The 22038-nt window shown below is 38.5% G+C and overlaps 1 protein-coding gene across 1 annotated transcript in view; it reads left to right on the forward strand.

Moving 5' to 3' along the window:
* The first annotated feature begins 15214 nt into the window (after positions 1-15214).
* The window catches only part of LOC111156809 (sorting nexin 16), a 40837-nt gene continuing 34013 nt past the window's right edge, over positions 15215-22038 (forward strand). The window contains exons 1-2 of the mRNA XM_022517886.1: positions 15215-15421; positions 17176-17649. Of these exons, the coding sequence (XP_022373594.1) occupies positions 17275-17649 (375 nt within the window). The 5' untranslated portion in view covers positions 15215-15421; positions 17176-17274. The remainder of the gene's footprint in view (positions 15422-17175; positions 17650-22038) is intronic.

The following is a 22038-nucleotide window of genomic DNA, read 5'->3' on the forward strand; positions in this document are numbered from 1 at the left end:
ATCAGGTTGTCCATAGTCCCGATCCTCTCTGCTTACTGCCAACCACCTCCCAATCTCTGCTTCTACATCTGGAAAAGCATAGCAATAATACCCTCTAAGGATTGCTATTTACCCCAGTAAACCATCTCTCTGCCTCCAGTATTCTCTCTCCTATTTATTCTGGGCACCGAAGACCCAGTAATCTGTCTGAAATGCAAATTTGATCCTGGCTTCTTTTCCCCTGTCTTCCCATCTCCCACTCTCAACATTAAATTTCTAAGCTCCTCAAGCTTACTTTCAAGGCCCTTTGTGACCTGGTCTTCCTTCAACACCTCTCCTCCATCCTGAGCCTTCCACAACCCTATACTTTGTGGTATTTACTCTGTGAACTTTTTCTATTTCTCTTCTGACATTTTCAGAAAAGGTATAAAGGATAGGGTAGATCTTAACTATGAAGTTCTTAAAAAGGTGACACAGGGGTTTCACACAGAATTTCACAGAAAGCTATCTAAGCATTCCCTTTATACAACAATCCTTCCCCTGAAGGTTTTCCATTCTGAACAGCAAGCAAAATCATTCTCACTTTCTCCATACAGCAGTCTTACAGTCAGGTAACTCCACCGTCCATTCTGTCCCATTCCCCAAATGTATTACTCCTGATCTCTAGTCTTCCATGGAAGCCCAATAGCCAGCCAAGACCTGAGCCAAGGTTCAGGTTCCTAGACTTCTCTCATTTCCTCAGAAGGGAAACATACACCAAACTTCCTGGGAAAAGCAGCCTTGGCTCCCTCTCGGCTGCTTTTCTTTTAAAACAAAAACAGAAACAAAAACCCCACACAACTACAATGAGTATCCCCTTACACTTGTCAAGATGGCTAAAATCAAAAGCACAAGAAATAGGAAGTATTGGGGAGGATGTAAACAAAAAGAAACGCACTGTTGGTGGGAACACAAACTGGAGCCAAACTGTAGTAAGTAGTGTGGAGGCTCCTCAAACAAATCAAAAATAGAATTACCATATGATCCAGTCATCCCACCACTGGATATTTATCCAAAGAAAGCAAAAACACAAATTCCAATAGATATATGTATTCCTATGTTCATTGCAGCATTATTTACAATAGCCAAAATACGGAAACAACCCAAAAGTCCATCCATAGATGAATCAATAAAGAAGATGCAGTATACATACAATAGGCTATGACTCAGCCATTAAAAAGAGTAAGAGCTTCCATTTGAAACAACATGAATGGACCTACAGGGTATAATGCTAAGTGAAGTAAGTCAGACAGAGAAACACAAATACCATATGATTTCGCTCACATGTGGAATTTAAGAAACAAAGGAACAAAGACAAAAAGAAACAAACAACAACAACAAAAAACAACCCAGACTCTTAAATATGGAAAACAATTTGTTGCCAGAGGACAGTTGAGTGAGGGAGGGGTAAAATAAAGGGAATTAAGAATGTAAGTATCTTGATGAGCACTGAGTGATAAACAAAACTGTTGAGTCATTATACTATATACCTAAAACTAATATACCAATGTGTGCTAATTGTACTTCAAAAAAAAAAAAAAAAAAAAACCAGCGGGGCACCTGGGTGGCTCAGATGGTTGAGTGTCTGCCTTCGGCTCAGGTCATGATCCCGGGGTCCTGGGATCAAGTCCCACATCAGGCTCCCTGCTCAGTGGGGAGCCTGCTTCTCCCTCTCTCTGTCTCTCATGAATAAATAACATCTTTTTAAAAAAATCAACATATTACTAGATTATGCAAAAACCCTAATAAGCAAGATTGACTCCCTCTACCTTAAAGTCAAAAGTGTAAGAGAAATTGTCCATATTCATGCATTCTTAATATTTTGCTCCTAATACACTTGACTCTATCATTCTGTTTTTCAACTTCAGACCTTAGGAAACACTGTCCTGCCTGAAACACCCTCCTCTTCCCCCTTCTTATCCCCATTCCCTTCACCTGCCTAACTTTTAATCATCCTTCAGTCCTGAACTTAGAGGTTACTTCCTCCTGACTCCGGGCTCAATCTCACAACCCTGAAATCATGACCTGAGCCAAAATCAAGAGTCAGACACTCAACGGACCAAGCCACCCAGGCATCTCAGTAACAATTCTGTTCTGATGTAAACACTGTATCTCTTGGTTCAGAGGATGGAAACCCTAAGTTCTCAATAAATACCTGAAATGACGTATATAAAATGGCTAACGCAGAACCTGACACTTAATGCCCAATTGCCCCCTTCACGTTTCCTTTCCTTCTCCTAACGCCCTCCACGTTATTCCTATGTTCCACAAGTAAGTGACACCATATGATAATTGACTTTCTCTGCCACAGGCTTAAGAGTTTTGTTTTATCTCGTAAGTGACTCAGCAATAATAATGGATTCTAAGCAGGTGAATTATAATCCATGTAGATTTGTGTTATAGAATGCTCACTCAGGAACAAAAGTAGAGAAAGAATGTCTGGCATCAAGGATACCAATCTGGGGCTAATTGCATTGGTCCAAGGCAATATATGCACACGCCTGAAGGAAGGTATTTATAGTGATAAGGAAAGAGAAAACAGTTTTGAAAGGCAATTTTTGAAAACAAATTACTGCTTCTGACAGGGTGTAAAGAACAGAACAGTGGAAATCTCAATTTGACAATTCTCAAATTCCCTGCTTTGGTTGATCTGGTAGGTAAGAATATCATCACAACCAAAGTAGAAAAGGGAAGAAACATCAAGGTAGAGAGGAGGGAGACACTAAAGAAATGATAGCTTTGAAGTGCTGATGGGACATTCAAGGAGAAATATTCAACCAGCTTTAAGAAATAGACCTAAGTGGTGTGCTCCTTCTTTTTCTGTTCCACAGAGGAGATTTCTTCATTCCTAAAGAAGGGTAAACCTGGGGTGGAGATCAACTTTACCACATCTCCAGCTGGACTTCTGTCATCACCACTAAGCAGCCCCAATAAAATCAGTGCCTCTCCCTCTGGATGGCTGGAGAAGGAGACAAACTCCCTCAGTCTATACTAGGCACCACCCAACCTGGCTTTCCACAAATGAATACAGATGCCAGTGGAAATATAAGCTGATCTTCACTGATAAAGAATTCTTCAAAACCATCCCAATCTTTCTCTAAAAGCTATACACAGCTTTACCTATTAACTGGGACACAATCCAAGTTCTTCTGCCTCTTATCTAGGATTTGCATATATTCCCAACATTGATCTCCCCTCGTTATGTCATTAACTCTCCTTGTAGAATACTGTTTTTCAGCATCCCCATTCCATTCTCCCTTCCTAACCACAACCAGACTTTTCAGATACCCCATCGCCTATGCAACCCATGTACTTAGGGTAAAACTGATTCAAGGTCTACCTGAGGTAGACCTTGGTTGACTTAAGCTAGCAAACAGGTTCTATTTCCCTGGCCACAGTCACTGGTGTATTGTTGAGCATGTGACTTAAACGGTTTAATTAGAATAATTCTCAGGACTCTAGCTCAAAATATCCAGATGGAAGTTCTTTTTCCCATAAGAATAAATAAGGAGGGGCACCTGGGTGGCTCAGTGCTTAAGCCTCTGCCTTCAGCTCAGGTCATGATCTCAGGGTCCTGGGATCAAGTCCCACATGGGGCTCTCTGCTCTGCAGGGAGCCTGCTTCCTCCTCTCTCTCTCTCTCTCTCTCTCTCTCTCTCTCTGTCTGCCTCTCTGCCCACTTGTGATCTCTCTCTGTCAAATAAATAAAATCTTTAAAAAAAAAAAAAAGAATAAATAAGGAAACATATATACTTGATTATTACTGGCAGCTCCCTACATCGTGAGGTTAATGAGCCTAACATCACAGAAAACAAAACAGAATCATTAAGTCATCAGATCACCCAAACCTAAAATCTGTCCTGCTTCTGGATTTTTCTGGTAATTGTGTCAATACATTTTCTTATTAATGTTTCAGCACGTGTGTGAGCCAGATTTTCTATTATTTATTCCCCCGAGTCACATGAACTATTTCAGAACCTGGTATTAAAATGTGAAATGAGCTGAAGGAGAGAAGCATGGTGCAGGGCACATCTCAGACTGAGGAGCTGACATCCTGATAATAAGGCTGAAAAATTGTTGGCCAATCTGTTAGCTCTTGTGATGGAACGGCCTCTCTTCTTTGCAAACATTGCCTTTTCCAAAAGGGCACACCATCTTCTCTCATTAGACCCCCTATAATATCACCTGAGTGAATTTGATGATTGGACCAATTCTTTGAACTGGCACCTCTCAACAAAAATTTTAAAGACCGTTGGCACCAACTGCTTGCGCACTGTACCCTTAGGACATGGAGTACTTAGCAATTTGCATCCTCAGCTTTGAGATTTAGCTGCCATAAGTGACAGATTTCATTTATCCTCCAGTTGCATATCTTTACCACTATGTATATATCTATCTACACCCACAGCCATAACCATAGCCATACCTATACTTATACCTATATCTACACCACATCCATGCTTATGACTATATCTATTTACCTACATGCAGACCTATACCTATGCATATGTCTGTGTTTAAGTCTGTACATCTACCTGCACACATACTATGCTGTCATAACATTCGGGTTGTTATAGCAAGTAAATGACTTAACATATGTAGGTGCTCAGTGAATAGTAACTGAGTGAATGAAAGGTGCCTGTGACATTTTAAGCTCTCAATAAAGGCTAGGCATTATTATTTGTATTTATTGTTAATAAAGCTAGTAACAACTGAGAATCCCAACTCAAGCTTGCTTATCAATAAGGAAATGTATTATCTCAAGAGATAATTTCAAGACCAGAAGTAAAGAGACTCTAGGTAGAGTAAAATTAAAGGTTAAGGGATATCGTCAAGATGCTTTCCCCCTCTTCACTCCACCATCCTCATATTGGGTTTATCCCAAACTGATTCCCTTGCAGTTGCAAGACGATTGTGGATAGCAGTCAGGACTCTGTACGTCCTTGTTCATAAGCATTTGAAGAGAAGAAGAGAGTATTTCTTCCCAAGCCCAGGAATTAAGTCTTTCCTTTTTCTTGGCCCTTCTTTTGGCCCTTCTCTTCACTTCCCTATGTGGCAAGCTGCCAGAAGTGGCTCCATCCAATTTAAGAATAAAAAAATTTTAAAGAGAGACTAACAGCTCCCAAAATATCTGGGAAGCTTAGGACAGCTAAGAAAACGGCCCAAGACCAAAGCATAAAACTAGTCTTACAAGGAAGCTGTGACCACCGAGCACTAGACCCTGTACCCTGAACCACCAACACGGAAGGCCGGAGAAAGGATTCACATGCTTAGTAATGCCAGAAACATACATCTATACCTTAGCTGCAAGGGAGGCTGAGAAAGCAGATTATCTGGCAATTTGGAATTTCACAGTGGGAAGTGTGTTCTGAACTCTCACCTACATACATGAAGCAGGAAATCCCTAGACACAGAAAGAGATTCAGATAGTTGGCAACCACTAAGGTCCACTGCAGACAGAGCTACTATAGGAGCTTCTGCCAGCTCAGCCACCCACATGGTGGCTTTCCCCGGGGAAAAGAGACTTCATGAACAAAACTGAAAAGGCTTGCTCACCAAATTCTGTAATACTCGGGATTCAAGCAAAAGTGAAAGAAAAGTTCCCCATTTCACTTGGCGGCAGACTGCTGCACTATGGGTCCCCAGTCCAGCAGAGGCAGACAGCATTACTGGAAGACCTCCAGTTTGTATTCATGGTACAAAGACCTGGACTCAAGAGACACTGAATTAATCTCTGTGAGTGGAAAGGATGGTGTAGAGCTGTCAAGGCAAGCATGACTCAGCCAGTGGCAAAAGCAGTGACAGCAGCTCATCCAGCAATGGTGACAGGGAACAATAATCAGAACAGATTCCCTGGAGCATAGAAGATATCCCTTGAGGACTCTAAGGTTATGCAGGAAAGGAAAATTTACAAGAGACCAGAATTCCTTAAAATGAAGAGGGAATTTGAAATGAGCAAGACTTGGGTGTTCATGTTAAAAGCTAGTGTCTCGGAGACATGTGGATCACACATGTGATTAAAGAAACGTCTGACATCTTATTTCCTGGAACTGGAGCTCTGAGAAGGAGGAAAAGGGAGCACTTTTGCTAACTAGTTTCCTTTTTCCTCCTACTGAACACATGAGGCAGGTTTCCTAGAATCCTCTGCCACCCAGTTTTTTCAAGGTTGTTTTCTTCTAGACATTCAAATCTCAGCAATTAAGACACATTCTCAGAGAAGTCTGATTTGATACCTCAGTGTATAATTGCTGCACTTCCCCCAGCCCAACCGCTCTGATGATATTATTCTCTTTTATTTTCTTCAAAGAATATAAATCTAGCTAAATTCTTAAAACTTATTTCTTATTCTGTTTATTGTCTGTCCCCACATAAACATTCACCAGAATGTGAACTCCAGGAGAAAGTGGCTTTGCAGAGATTGTTACTCATGAATTCCTGTAGCCTTAGGACAACAACAATGGGCACATATGGTCGGCATTCAACAAATACTTGTTGAATGAGTAGGAGTATCTGACTCCCCACAGAGTTGAGGCCATTTGATACCACATAAAAATTAAAACTTTATGTCTATAAATCCTTATTTCAATTCAAACAACTCAGTCTCTCATTATTAAGTAGTCTCTACATAAAATCCTCCCCACCTTTTCTATCTGGGGCACTCCTTTTCCCAACTACACTTCTCACCACCAGCCCCCCAACCCTCCCCTCCCAGACATATACTTCATCTGGTTAACTCCTTCCCAATCCCTCTGGTCTACCCAGTCTTTCAACAAGGAAGATGAAAGAAGTGAAACACAGGAATCAATACGAGAGAGCAAATCAGAAAGACAAGAGAGAAGGTGAGGACTGAACAGGCACAGAACATGATTTTAGGAGTTGATACTAGGATGCATAAATTTTACTAGAACTAGGTAATGAACAAAGAGAAAGAAAAAAAGAAATGAAACGAAGCTGGCGACAATAGTGTTAAGTGGGATGAAGAACCCAGGAGCAGAAGCTTCTGAAACTAAACCCAAAGACCTTGTTTTCAACTGATGTCTTGGCAAGCGTGGTTCTTAGAGGGCCAAGGCTCCATGCACCACAATGACAGAGGATGTATGGCAGAGTAGAAATGTGAACATGGGCTTTGGAGACAGATAGAACTGAGCATGAGTCCCAACCTTGCCAAACAAGCTAACATCTAAGAGAATAACTTTCCATATAAAAAGGACAAGCTAATCAGCCTCTCAGAGATGCAATCTGTAAGTATCAATTATAATCACAGTACCTGTTTCATGGGATTACTGTGAGGATTAAATAAATTAATACACATAAAATCAGTAGTGCAGTTCTCTACCCACAGTTAACTGCTGTTCATTCATTCAACAAATACCTATTATGAGATGTTATTAATATTGTCTATCGTTTTAAGCTATCTAGTTGGCTCAAGAGATAATAATAGCTATTATTCATTTTACCAGGCACCGTACTAAGCACTTAAGAAGCATGATGACTTTCTATTTTTCACAAGAACCCTCTTAGGAAAAACTATTATTGTTGCACATGACAGATGAAGAAAAGTTGGAAGTAATCCAAACAAAAGACCAGAGGTAGCCCAGATAATTTCAGCCCTCCATGAAGAGGTGTGGAGTTCACCTACAAGATGAGCACGAATCCTGGTGCTGATGTGTTAGACTTGCTAATTCTTCCAGAGCTTTACTTTTCCTCCGAAAACTATAGCTTTCTTAGGATGATCTCTTATACACTGAGATGCTGAGACCTGGCACCGGAACTTCAGAAAACAGAATTTTTCCCCCCATGTTTATACAAGGAGTTGGAGCATATCTCAAATTTAATTAAGACAAAGACTTAAATGTACAATAATATCCATCCATTGGTCTGTTTAATTTCCGTAGTTTAGGTTTTTTTTTTTTACATTTTATTTTTGCTCAGCCTAATGCCTTTTATAGATCTTATCATTGCTAACCAGTCTGTGATATTCATTCCGTTATCTACTTCAGATTTCAAATGACACACATAAATTTATAAGACACTAGATCTTAAGTGGACCTTTGAAATCACCTATCTAGTCCAACAGTTTAGAAATTATTGTGAACAAATGAAAGAATCTTTTCTCTTAACCAGAGCAGCTTCATTTTGTTTCATAGAGCAAGTGTTATTTCTTTGAAACCAAATTCCCCTGAGAATATGTATGTAATTTTTGTTTGTTTACATTAAGTCACTGAGCTGATCCAAAAAAAAAAAAAAAAAAAAAAAAACAAAAAACAAAACTTTATTCACAACTTTTCATTCATTTATTCATTCAGTTTGACCTCACATATGCCAGAGTTTCTGTCAACCAGTGAAGAAGAAGAAAAGAACATGATCTCTGCCTCAAGAAACATGTGTTCTAGTCAGGAAGGCAGACACACAAGGACAACCACATCTAATATGAGGATGGCTATAGCAGAAGCCTGTAGAAGGAATGGTGAGGATATGGTTGAGAGGGATTAAAACAAAAATGGAGGTCACCTAGAGCTGGGACTTAGAAATGGGATGAGAGAAGTAGGATAACTCCTAGGCAAAAGCAACAACAAATGCTAGCAGGAGAGAAAATGAAGAGTTCAGAATGGGAAATAATTGATATGGCTGTTCAGTGAGATTCATTGCATGTGATAAGCTCAATAAATAGCTGGTTAGTTGATTTAATTAATTAAACTGGAGGAAATAGACTATAAAACTAGATAAAAGTCAGTTCATGAAGGGTCTCACAGGCTGACTCAAAGAATTCAATTTTGTTTTCTAAACTAGGAGTTGAAAAAACAAATGTCTAAAGGGATTTATAGGAAATGTGAATAAGTGGGTCAGGCAAAAAAAATAGTAATTATGGAGACTATACGTGACTATACTTGAAGTACTTGCTTTATTCAGGTATAATGTAAGGTACGGTCAGCACATCAATGTCTATATGATCCCGACCTTTATGCTGCACACATAAATAAGTGTGCTATATAATGTGATGACTGCCTCCATTCACATACCAAATACAAAAGGATCATTGAGGAGGGGATTTCCTTAATTCTATCAAATAGACATTACTGGTGAGACTGCATCTGAGACAATTTGAGGAATGAGTAGGAGCTCATCTTTCTACTTCCAGCTACATACCTTTCAACCCAATGAGGCTAGTCTCCTCAATGAGGAGACAACACCCTACACTCTACTATGTCCTCTCTCAAGTCTTTGACCCTCCCTGGTGTGACCTTTATTTACTCAATTCCCACCAACACTTAAAGGCCCAATGTAGGCCTTCTCCTGCATAAAATCCAAGAAGACTTCCCAGGTATCAAACTTTACTTGAGAATGTACCAGAGATAAGACTCAGTTGAGAGGCTTAAAGACATTAGGACATAAGAATCTACATTAAGTGCTCAGTGGGGGGGTGCCTCGGTGGCTCCGTCAGTTGGTTGGGCAACTGCCTCCAGCTCAGGTCATGATCACCGAGTCCTGGGACCAAGTCCAACATCCGGCTCCCAGCTCCACGAGGAGTCTGCTTCTCCCTCTCTCTGACCTTCTCCCCCTCTCATGCTCACTCTCACTCTCTCTCTCAAATAAATAAATAAAATCTTTAAAAAAAAAAAAAAGAAGTGCTCAGGAAAGGGTGTCTTATTATGTGTGATGAGCAGCTTACTTGTTGAGTACTCAAGAATTCACTAGCTTTGTGATTATAGGCAGATCTTTAAGCTTCTGTTTTCCTCAGTAGTCTTAGCTCTAAAATAGAGGTTTATCTCCATGATCTCTTTAGTTTCTTTCAGTTCTAAAGCTGTAATTAAGATCTAGTGATTTTGCGAGGGAATTTGATCTGTTATATTTCCCTTAAGATTTCCACATATGCTTTTGAAATTTTCCTTACATAATTTGATGAGTGGAATTCACAAATGAATCAATGGTAGGGATACTAAACAGTGTCTTCTCTGTACCATTATATATGCCATATAATTCCTACCACAGATTTAGGAAATTGCAAAGGTCACAGGTTAATTGCAATAAAGTTGGCTGTCAGTGTTCCCCTGTTATTTTGATCACCACCTGTTATTTTAAGAATAGGTCACTTGTGGTTCTTCTCTGGACCCTTACAATTTCATGGCAGTGAGAAAATAGGAGTAAGTAGATCATAGATCCTGAACATGAAATCACAGAAACACCACCTATGGAAAACAACATACACAAATTAGGGAATCCATGAAAGTATACCAAAATAATAACTGAACAGGAGTTGTTTTTTATATTAATTTAGGCATTATAAATCACAGAGAAGGGATTGTTTGTATTTTATCTGCTTTTAAACTTCATAAACTGAATATGAAGTTTAAAAAACCAGGCCTCCTTCTAACTTGCTGTAGTAGTTATACTTTTGTTTATAAGAAGAACAACTCTGGCTAGGTTTAAGCAAAAACCAAATCTATTGAAAGTACACTAGGGTATCTCATGAACTCCAAGTAAAAGTCAAGAATGGGGAATGACCAGATCAACTCCAGTGACCCACTTTTTTGACCCACTTACCACAAAATTTCCTCTATCTGACTTCACTTTTTTGACCCACTTACCACAAAATTTCCTTTATCTGACTTTACCTCAAGTGACTTCCAGTCTGTATCTTCCTCCCACCTCTTTTAATTCCTAGGAGAGAGCATCCTTTGGATATGATTTAAGTCAAATGTCCTCCTTAAGAACAATTAACTATGACAAAAAACATTTGTTATCAGACTAACATATTAGGGGCCCAGCCTTACAGAAGACAGAGCAGTTCCAGAGAAGGGGCAAATGTGGGATTCCAGGAAGCCACCTCAAGAGATGTCTGCCTATGTACATATTTTTTTCTGCTGGGTTTTTGGTTTTGTTTTTTTATACCATTCTTCCCTCTCTTCCTAAACCTTTCACCCACCATTACCAATATTTATATATCATTGTATAAAATTGTTCCTAGAGTGGGCTCAAAATATCCTACTTGATGTATATATTTTATATAAAATTAAAATAAAGAAAGGACTGAAAAATGGTCTGTTACTCTACAAATTAAAATGTACACAATTTCATTTGATTGTGTGTACTATATAAAGTCATCCAAAATTAACTAAAGTATTTGCATGGAGACTAGCCATTACATATGCTCTGTCAAAATATAACTTTCACTCTAACAACCACAGGATATACTTTCTTGATTATTAAAGACATTCAGGAGCCCAAAAATAAACCCATACATACATGGTCAATTAATTTATGACAAAGAAACCAAGAATATAAAATGGGGAAAGGATAGTCTCTTCAATAAATGGTGTTGGAAAAACTGGACAACCATATGTACAAAAATAAAACTATGGTGTATCTTTACACCATACACAAAAATTAACTCCAGAGGGATTAAAGACTTGAATGTAAAACCTGAAACCATAAAACTCCTCAAAGAAAACATAGGTGGGAAACTCCTTGACATGAGTCTTGGCAATGATTTTTTTGGATCCAGCCTCAAAAGCAAAGGCAACAGAAGCAAGAACAAACAAGTGGGATTATATCAAACTAAAAACCTTTTGCAGAGCAAAGTAAATTATCTATAAAATGAAAAGGCAACCTACTGAATGGGAGAAAATATTTACAAATCACGTGGGATCTAATAAGGTGTTAACATCCAAAATATATAAAGACCTCACACAATTCAGTAACAACAATTGGGCAGAGGATCTAAACGGACATTTTCCCAAAGAAGACATATGGATGGCCAACAGGCATATGGAAAAACACTCAACTGTACTAATCTTCAGAGAAATGCAAATCAAAACCACAATGACTGCAGGGGTTGGGGGGGATGGGTTAAATAGGTGATGGGGATTAAGGAGTATACTTGTGATGAGCTCCAGGTGTTACATGGAAGTGTTGAATCACTGTATTATATAGCTGAAACTAATATTACAGTACATGTTAACTAACTGAAGTTTAAATAAAAACTTAAATTAAGAAAAAACACAATGAGATTATCACCTCACACTTGTCAGACTGGTTATTATCCAAAAGACAAGAAATAGGGGTGCCTGGCTGCTCAGTCAATAGGGAATACAACTCTTGATTTTGGAGTTGTGAGTTCGAACTCCACACTGGGCATAGAGATTACTTAAAAAAATTAAATTAAATTAAACTATACTCATGTATCATTTTAAAAAAAAGATAAGAAATAACAAGTGTTGGTGAGGATGTGGAGAAAGGGAACTTTCATGTACTGTTGGTGAGAATGTAAACTGGTGCAGCCACTATGGAAAACAGTATGTAGGTTCCTAAAAAAATTAAAAATAGAATTACCATATAATCCAAAAATTCCACTTCTGGGTATTTATCCAAAGAAAACAAAACACTAACTCAAATTGGTGGCAGATTCATAATTCTCAGACCGGAGCTCTTTCTGCTACTGGAACTTTTCTTTTTCTTTTTCTTTAAAAACAGTACTTTCACTCTGGAAAACAGTATGGAGGTTCCTCAAGAATGGAAAACAGAACTACCCTACCACTAGGTATTTACCCAAATAATACAAAAATACAGATTCAAAGGGGTATGTGAACCCTAATGTTTATAGCAGCATTAACAACAATAGCTAAATTATGGAAAGAGTCCAAATGTTCATCAACAGATGAATGGATAAAGAAGATGTGGTGTACATACACACACACACACACACACACACACATACACACACTGGAATACTACTCAACTATCAACAAGAATGAAATCTTGCCATTCGCAAACAAATGGATGGAACTAGGCTGTAGTATTCTAAGCTAAGTCAGAGAAAGAAAAATACCCTATGATTTTACTCATATGTGGAATTTAACAAGAGAGATGAACATATGAGAAGGAAAAAAAAGAGAGGGAAGCAAATCATAAGAGACTTTTGAAGATAGAGAACAAACTGACTGTTGCTGGAGGGAGGTGGGAGGGATGGGCAAGATGGGGCATGGGTATTAAGGAGGGCACTTGTGATGAGCATTGGGTGTGTATGTAGTGATGTATCACTGAATTCTATTCCAGAAACCAATATTGCATTATATGTTAACTAACTAGAATGTAAATAAAATTTTGAAACAAACAACAAAAAACAAAAACAAAAAAATATCATATACACACTCCCATACTCACTGCACCATTATTTACAATAGCCAAATTTGGAAACACACTTAATGTCTATCAATAGATGAATGGATAGGGATGCCTAGGTGGGTCAATGGGTTAAAGCCTCTGACTTCGGCTCAGGTCATGATCCCAGGGTCCTGGGATCAGGTCCCGCATCCGGCTCTCTGCTCGGTGGGGAGCCTGCTTCCCCTTCTCTCTCTCTGCCCGCCTCTCTGCCTACTTGCGATCTTTGTCTGTCAAATAAATAAATAAATAAAATCTTTAAAAAAAATAGATGAATGGATAAAGAAGATGAGAGAGAGAGATAGATAATAGGTAGGTAGATATAACAGAATATTACACAGCCATAAAAAAAGAATGAAATCTTGTCATTTCTGACAGCATGGATTGACCTAGAAAGTATTATGCTAAGTGAAATAAGTCAAAGAAAGACAAATATCATATGATTTCACTTATATATGGAATTTAAAAAAACAAAAACAAAACAACAAGCTCATAGATACAGAGAACAGATTCGTGGTTACCAGAGGTGGAGGTGAGCAAAATGCATAAACAGGTTGAAAGGTACAAACTTCTAGTTCGAAAATAAGTAAATCACAAGGATATAATGTAAAGGATGGCAATTATAGTTAATAATACTGTATTGATTGAATATCTGAAAATTGCAAGAAAGTAAATATCAATGTCCTCATGACATGAAAAAATTTCTGGAATTATGTATGGTGACAGATGTTAACTAGATTTATTGTAGCGACCATTTTCTCAATATATACAAATGTCAAATAACTATGTTGCACACTTAAAGCTAATGTAATGTAATATGTAAATTATACCTCAACTTTAAAAAATCTTTCAATAGTCTGCAAGATAAAGAATACATATAGTCTCTCTATCCTGTGTGTTCCTTTCAATAATTTGTGTGGGAAGTTCTTCTTGGACAATTTCAACTTTCCTAGATCCTTCCTCCTCCTAACTGAGGTATTTGTCACTTTTGTCTCTTGAAAGTTTAATTTACCTTGGCTTTGGATTGGTTTTGGATTTTGGATTTTCTCATTATAAGTATCTTTTGCTACCATCTACAGCCCTGCCCACAGGTGAAGGAAATACTCCAAGGCAAATCTTTTTCCTTTCTTTTCTCTCTATACCCTTATTCACTTACAGAACTCATGGATATTAACTGCCACTTCAAGATCAAGACTACCAACTCTGAACAGAAAACTCACGTTTTAGTCTACTGTTTCCACAGAATTCCCTTTTTATGTCTCAATCACACAAGAAGGGCAATACCATCAATCAAAAGCATTATTATGCCACAAACCAGATTCTTTTCCTATGCTCATTTTGAAATCACAGCTATCAATTTTTCCCAGTCTTCGTAATGTTCTAAAGCCTAGAAATCATGGGATAATCTTTAAATCAAAATGCACAATTCTAATGATAAACAACCCTGTGAACTGGTCTAAATTTTGGTACTTGACTATCAAAAAACAGCTTTCCCCATAACTTTACAGGTCTTCAGATGTCCAAGTCTAACAAGTCTCATGTATCATTTGAGATAAAACTGCTCCCTGGACTATAAAAACACAAAACCCCTCAATAATTTCAATTATATTTCAATGATAGGGCGAATAAGCTTAAGTGCAGTGTTCTATCTTCCCACTCTTAGAATCGATTTTCATCCCTTAAAGCGCTACTAAAATCTATAACCTATTAGAACCAGCCCAAGCTAATGAGTGATGACTACGAGTCCCATGATGCAAAGCAAGAGCCTGGACCAATGCTGGCTGTAGTTCCTCCTCGAAACTGTAATCTTCAGATCACCTGTGCGACAAACTGAGAGTCCTAACCTCCACTTCTCAAAGTTAGTTTACAAAAATAAGCCTAGGGCAGAGAAGGTGGGATGCTTACCACAAAACTATGACCAACCCAGCTGCCAAGGAGCCCCGTCCGGTGAACTCCTGTCCCGACCTCTGGGGTGGGGGGTGACGAAGGAGGCGGGAATAGCGCCTTTGCGTGATGTCACTTCCGGGAGAGGCGGCCGAGTTTGGCCCCACCCTCCACCTCGCTGGAATCCTGGGCCGGGCGGCCAGGGTAGAGCCCGGCAGTGGCTGGGAACAGCTGCTTTGGGGGCGGAAAGTCGCGTGAGGCTTCTTGGTCCTGTGGGTGGAGACGAAAAGCTGCGGTTAAGGAGGGTCGGATGTAACCGTCACAGGGAAGTGCGCTCAAACCGGATCGCGGAGTGGGCTGAGGTAGGGCGAACGCAGCGGCGCTGTCCTGGGCGCTCATGCGAGTGACACCTGCGACCCCCGTGGCTGGCGGGCGGCGGGCTGACTCCACCGGAGGGTGGAGGGGCCCCGCGGGAGCCTCCGGGCCAACCTTAGGCCACCGCAGACCGCCGTGCGTGTGGGAGGCGCTGGCCTCTCACCAGGCGGCGTAGGTGGCACGGTCTTGGGGCCCCGGGGAGCCTCGGGAGCAGTGGGTTTCTCCGTCCTGTGAGCCGAAGACCCGTGGCCTGCTCTCGTACGGACCAGGCACTCCTAGGGTCGAGCTGCGCCTGGGTTTCTCCACTTTTCTCTCGCTACCCACTTCTCTCTCCTACCGTGTTGCTCCGGCTCGGGCCACTACACCTGACCGAGGTTTTCCAGTGTAGCACTGTGTTATCCCTTGGAGCATCTCTGTGCTAAGGCAAAAGTGAAGACGCTATTAATAATCCCAATACATTTATTTTCTTGAAGTTTGGGTAGCGCTCACTTCTTTGCGCGTCAGTGATTGTATTGATGGTCGTCCTCTCTCCCCAGCCTCAGGGCCTCAGGTAGTTGAGTGGCAAGGGGCAGGGGTATCCCACAGGCCTTGGAAAGGATAAGATTTCAGACTTTTATTTACTACTTTTGGGGGAGGCCATCAAGCAGAACCGAGGAGTAGTGAATCAGCAGTTCAAGTTTCTTGAATCCTTGATGATGAGGAAGGTTGCCCAGAGCCACGTGCTGGATTAAAAATCTTACTTCAGCATCTTTCCAAGTCCTGCGGCTCTCTTCCTACCTTTCTCACCAGCGGAGTTGCCTAGATGTGGTTAAGATAGGCAAACCCCTTGTTATGTGTCATTTCACAGGTCTGTAGTTATTACAGTTTCTTAGTTTATTATTTATTATTTAACCCTTAGTGGGAAACCCTTTCATTGTGTAACTATGAGATTCTGAGACAAAATAAACCAGTCCTTTCGACAACAGGGATTACAGCAGGGATGAGTTATAAGGATTTGTTAAATTCCCTCAGTTTCTGGCATAGCAGGATTACTGATGCTCTGGAAACTGTGAAGAATATTTTAACTTTCAGTCATTTCATCTTGTTGAATGTAAGTTTGAGTCTTATTTGACTAATTTAATTTGGTCACTGTTTTTTTGTTTTTTTTTTCAAGTACATTTGGTCCTGGGTTTAATAAATGGTTACCTTAAGAACAGTTGATATTTACCTTGTAGCATCTAAGCTTATTGTTCAGTTATTACTCTGAGTAATTCTTTAGAGTTTCACTAATTAAATCAAAAGGAAATGTGAATAATTCTCCCTTTCTTTTCTTCCTCTTTCCCTCCCCTTGTACTGTATGTGGAACTGTCAGGACCAGAGTAGACAATAAAGCTTCAGAAAGGTCTTTACCACTCTTCCTGTTCCCATTCTTCTGTGTAGGTGAAATCAGTTTCAAATGAACATTACAGAAATCTATCACAAGGAAAGAAAGTAGAGATTAAAAAGGATGACATGTAATATGAAGGTCAAGAAAGAGTGTGGAATAGTTCTGCTCTCTTTATCTTGCAAATGGGAATCCTTAGAGATGATATCTTGGGATTAAATGAAGTGATTTGAGGTGTGTTTTCATTTCCAAATGAAGTAATGGAGTGTCACAAAATCAAAAGAAATGGTTGTGAACATTCACAGTTTTTTTTTTTTTTTTTTTGGATAATGCTCCAAATTAAAGACTAACCTTTCAACATGTTCTTCTCATTTTTAGATAGTGAATTCCTAAGAAGAAAATAATGGATTTCATATTAGTTGTTCTCTAAGTGTTTGGACTCAGCATTGTGAGGTTTATTGCAAAGTCTAAAAGAAGATGGCAACTCCTTATGTCCCAGTTCCTATGCCCATAGGGAACTCTGCTTCCAGTTTTACAGCCAACAGAAACCAAAGAAGTTCTTCTTTTGGGAGTATCTCAACAAGCTCAAACTCTTCCAAAGGCCAGTTAGAGGACTCAAATATGGGTAATTCTAAACAGACAAGTGTACCCGATCAAATGGATAGTACTTCATCTGTCTGTAGCAGTCCCCTCATTAGGACTAAATTTACACGTGCAGATTCTTCCATTGAGTATTCTGCTAGACCAAGAGAAAGTGAAGAACAAAATCCTGAAACAGTATATTTGGAAGATAGACCTTCTACACCTACTATACTGGGTTATGAAGTGATGGAAGAAAGAGCTAAATTTACTGTGAGTATTGACTTCTGCTGTATATCAGTAGAAAGTGACAAATTGACTAACCTATGTTCTATACCTGGGTTAAATTATTACCTGTACTTATAATTTCTTGAACATAAAATTCAAGTAAGTTTTACACCTCTAAATTCTGTCATGCTGTAGTAAACTTCATTTTACTTGAAACCAGCACACAAATCAAGAAACAAAACATTACCAGGATCCAAAAAGCAACCCCCAACCAGGCTCTCTGTCAGTCAATACTCACCCTCATGATAGCCTACATTAATTTTGCCTATTTTTCTACTTTATGCAAATGGAAATACAGAATATGTACTCTTTTGGGTGTGTTCTCTTCAGCATTGTGTTTGTAAGATCCATCCTTAATCTTGCATGTAAAAGCTCATTTTTATTACTGATAGTATTCCTTTATGTGAATATACTACAGTTTATTTTTATCCATTGTACTGTTGAAGAGCATATGGATAATTTCTAGTTTGGGGCTGTTACAAATGGTACTGCTGTGAACCTTTTGGTACTTACTGCTCACTAAACACATTAAAATGTTTGTTTTACATCTGCGTAGGAGTAAAATTGCTAGATCATATGGCTAGCTTTAAAAGATACTGATGAACAGTGTAGTTCAGAGTAGTTGTACTAGTTTATACTCCTTTAAGCAGTATAGGAGAGTTCCAGTTACTCCACACCTTCCCAACATGTGGTATTTTTTCATCTTTTTCACTATTATTTTATGCTATCCCAGTGGGGAGAGTAATACACATTGTGGTCTTCATTTGCATTCTTAATGACTAATTAAATTGAAGACTTTTTTGGCCAATAGATATTCTCTTTTGTGAAGTGTCTGTTCAAGACCTTTATTCATTTTTCTTTGGAAAAGTTTTTTCCACTTTGATTTATAGTTTTCTGTGCATTTTGAACAAGTTCTTTGTTAGAGCATACATTGTGACTGTTCTGTCTATGATAATAGAGGCAAGTGTGCAGGTTTTTGCAAAGGCTAAAAGAAGATGGCAACTCCTTGTGTCCAGTTTCTATGCCCATAGGGAGCTCTGCTTCCAGCTTTGTCACTGTGTATGATCATCTCTGTGGCTTGCCTTTTTACTTTCTTAGTGATGCATTAGATAAACAAAAATTCGTAGTTTTACTATAGTCCAATTTATTTTTTCTTTTATGGTTAGCACTTTTTAAAAACTGCCTACTCCCAGCTTGCAAAGATGTTGTCCTATGTTTTCTTCTAAAAGCTTTATTGTTGGACCTTTCACATTTAGATCTGTAAACTATCTGGAATTTATTTTTGTCCGTGGTGTGAAACAATGGTTAAGATACTTTTTTTCCCTCCCTGTGGGATCAAGTAATCAGGTTTTTATTGAAAAAACCACTCTCTCTGCATTTGCACCGTTGCCAATGTCAAGATCAGGCAACCATTTAAATATATGGGTTTGTTTCTATGTTCCATTTTTCCCTCATTTACCAATTCCACATTGTCTTTAATTATACATTCGTTATGAGAGGCCTTGATACTTGCTAGCTTAAGTAGTCTAGCTTTGTCGTTCTTCTTCAGAATTGTCTTGGCTATCCTTTACCCTGTTCTGGGATTGTACTGAATCTATACACTAAAGAGATCTGACATCTTTACAATACTAAGTCTCTGAATCTAAACCTAATCCACTTACTGAAATCTTTAACTTCCTTTTATAGTTTTCAGAGCAGAAATCTTAGGAGTTTTAGTTAGAGGTTTTTGTTTGTTTGTTCGTTTTAAGTAATCTCTATACCCAATGTGGGGCTTGAACTCATGACCCCGAGATCAAGAGAAGCGTGCGCTACTAACTGAGCCAGTCAGGCACCCCCTAGTTAGATTTATTTCCATGTATGTGGTTTGATGTGCTTGATATCTTGTTCTGATTTCTGTTTATTCATTGCTAGTTCATATATTTTGGTCTTGTGTATCAGTGTGAGTTTATGTATCTGGAGACCTGCTCAATACACTTATAATTGGAATGGTTCTTCCTCTTAGATTTTCTTGATGTAAAGTTTTTATGTTGACTTCAACATTTTATGCTGTAAACCTACAACAGTATAGAATGACCTCTGAGAAAAAAATTGTTGAGATAATTTTTGTTGTTAGGGGAAATGTTTAATTTTTATAAAAAGTTTTTTATCTGAGTATATTTGACAACAATGTTACATTTGTTTTAGGCATTCAACATAGTGATTCTACTTCTCTATACATTATGCTATGCTCACCATAAGTGTAGCTACCCTTTGTCACCACATAACGCTATTCCAGTATCATTGACTATGTTCCCTATGCTGTACCTTTTTCCCTTTGACTTACTCATCCATAACTGAAGACCTCTACCTCCCACTTCCCTTCACCCATTTTGTACTTTCCCACCCTCCTTCCTCTGACAGCCACCAGTTTGTTCCCTGTATGTACAGATCTGATTCTGCTTTTTGTTTGTTTATTCATTTTGTTTTTTAGATTCCACATATGAGTAAAATCAGATGCTATTTGTCTTTTTCAGTCTGACTTATTTCACTTGGCATAGTACCCTCTGTGTTCATCATTGTCGTTACAAATGGCATGATCTCATCCTTTTTTGTCATTGCATGATACTCCATATTGTGTGTGTATGTGCATACCACATCTTTATCCATTCATCTATCAGTGGACACTTAGGTTGCTTTCAACCTATCTTAGCTATTATAAATAATGCTGCAGGAAACCTAGGGATGCAAATATCTTTTTGAATTAGTGTTTTCATTTTCCTTGGGTAAATACCCAGTAGTGAAATGACTGGATCATAATGGTAATTCTATTTTTAATTTTTTGAGGAAACGCCATACTGTTTTCCTCAGTGGATGCATCAATTTACATTCCCACCAACAGTGTATAGGGGTTCCTTTTTCTCCACATCTTTGATAATACTTGTTATTTCTTCTTTTTTATTTTAGTAACCCTGATAGATATAATGTGATATCTCATTTTGGTTATGCTCTGTATCTCCCTGATAGTGATGTTGAACATCTTTTCTTGTGTCTGTTGGCCATCTGTATGTCTTCTTTGGAAAAATCTTTATTCAGGTCCTCTGCTCATTTTAAGTAGCATTTATTTGTGGGTTTTCTTTGTGTGGAATTTTATAAGCTTTTTATATATTTTGGATATTAACTCCTTATCAAATATATCATTTGCAAATATCTTCTCCCATTCAGTAGGTTGCTTTTAGTGTTTTGTTTTTTTTTTAATGGTTTCCTTTGCTTTGCAAAAGCTTCTTATTTTTATGTAGTCCCAATAGCTTATTTTAGTTTTTATTTCCCTTGCCTCGGGAGACTTATCTAGAAAAATGTCGCTAAGGCTGATGTGAAAAAAAATTACTGCATGTGTTCTCTTTTTTTATGGTTTCAGGTCTCACATTTAGGTCTTTAATCCCTTTTGAGTTTATTTTTGTGTAAGGTGTTAGAAAGTGATACAGTTTCATTCTTTTACATGTTGCTGTCCAGTTTTCCCTGTGCCGTTTATTGAAGAGACTTTTTTCCCATTGTATATTCTTGCCTCCTTTGTTACAGACTAATTGACTGTATAAGCGTGGGTTTATTTCTGGGCTTTCTATTCTGTTCCATTGATTCATGTGTCTGTTTTTGTGCCAGTACCATTTGTTTTGATTGGTACAGATTTGTGGTATACCTTGAAATCTGGGATTGTGATACCTCCAGCTTTTTTCTTTCTCAAGATGCTGTGGCCATGCAGGATATTTTATGATTCCAAACAAATTTTACAATTATTTGATCTACTTCTGTGGAAAATGCTTTGGTATTTTGATAGGAATTGCTCTGAATCTGTAGATTGCTTTAGGTTGTATGGACATTTTAACACCATTAATTCTTCCAATCCATGAGCATGGACTATCTGTCCATTTATTTGCATTTTTTTCCATTTCTTTCGTCAATGTTTTATAGTTTTCAGTGTACAAGTCTCTCACTTCCTTCTTAAGTTTTTTCCAAGGTATTTTATTCTGTTTGGCACAATTATAAATAGAAATATTTTCTTAACTTTCTGCTACTTTGTTTATAGAAACACAACCAAAAAAATTCAATTTCCTATGTATCAATTTTGTATCCTGCAACTTTATAGGATTTGTTTATTACTTCTGGTGGAAGTTTATTACTATGGTAGAATCTTTAAGGTTTTCTGCATACCATATCATGACATCTGCAAATAGTGACAATTTAACTTCTTCCTTACCATTGTTTCTTTTTTTGTTGTTTTTTAAAGATTTTATTTATTTATTTGACAGAGAGAGGTCACAAGTAGGAAGAGAGGCAGGCAGAGAGAGAGGGGGAAACAGGCTCCCTGCTGAGCAGAGAGCCCTATTTGGCTATCAATCC

The sequence above is a fragment of the Enhydra lutris genome, unplaced genomic scaffold (assembly GCF_002288905.1).
Source record: "Enhydra lutris kenyoni isolate GAN:26980312 unplaced genomic scaffold, ASM228890v2 scaffoldscaffold49, whole genome shotgun sequence".
NCBI classification, from domain to species: Eukaryota; Metazoa; Chordata; class Mammalia; order Carnivora; family Mustelidae; genus Enhydra; species Enhydra lutris.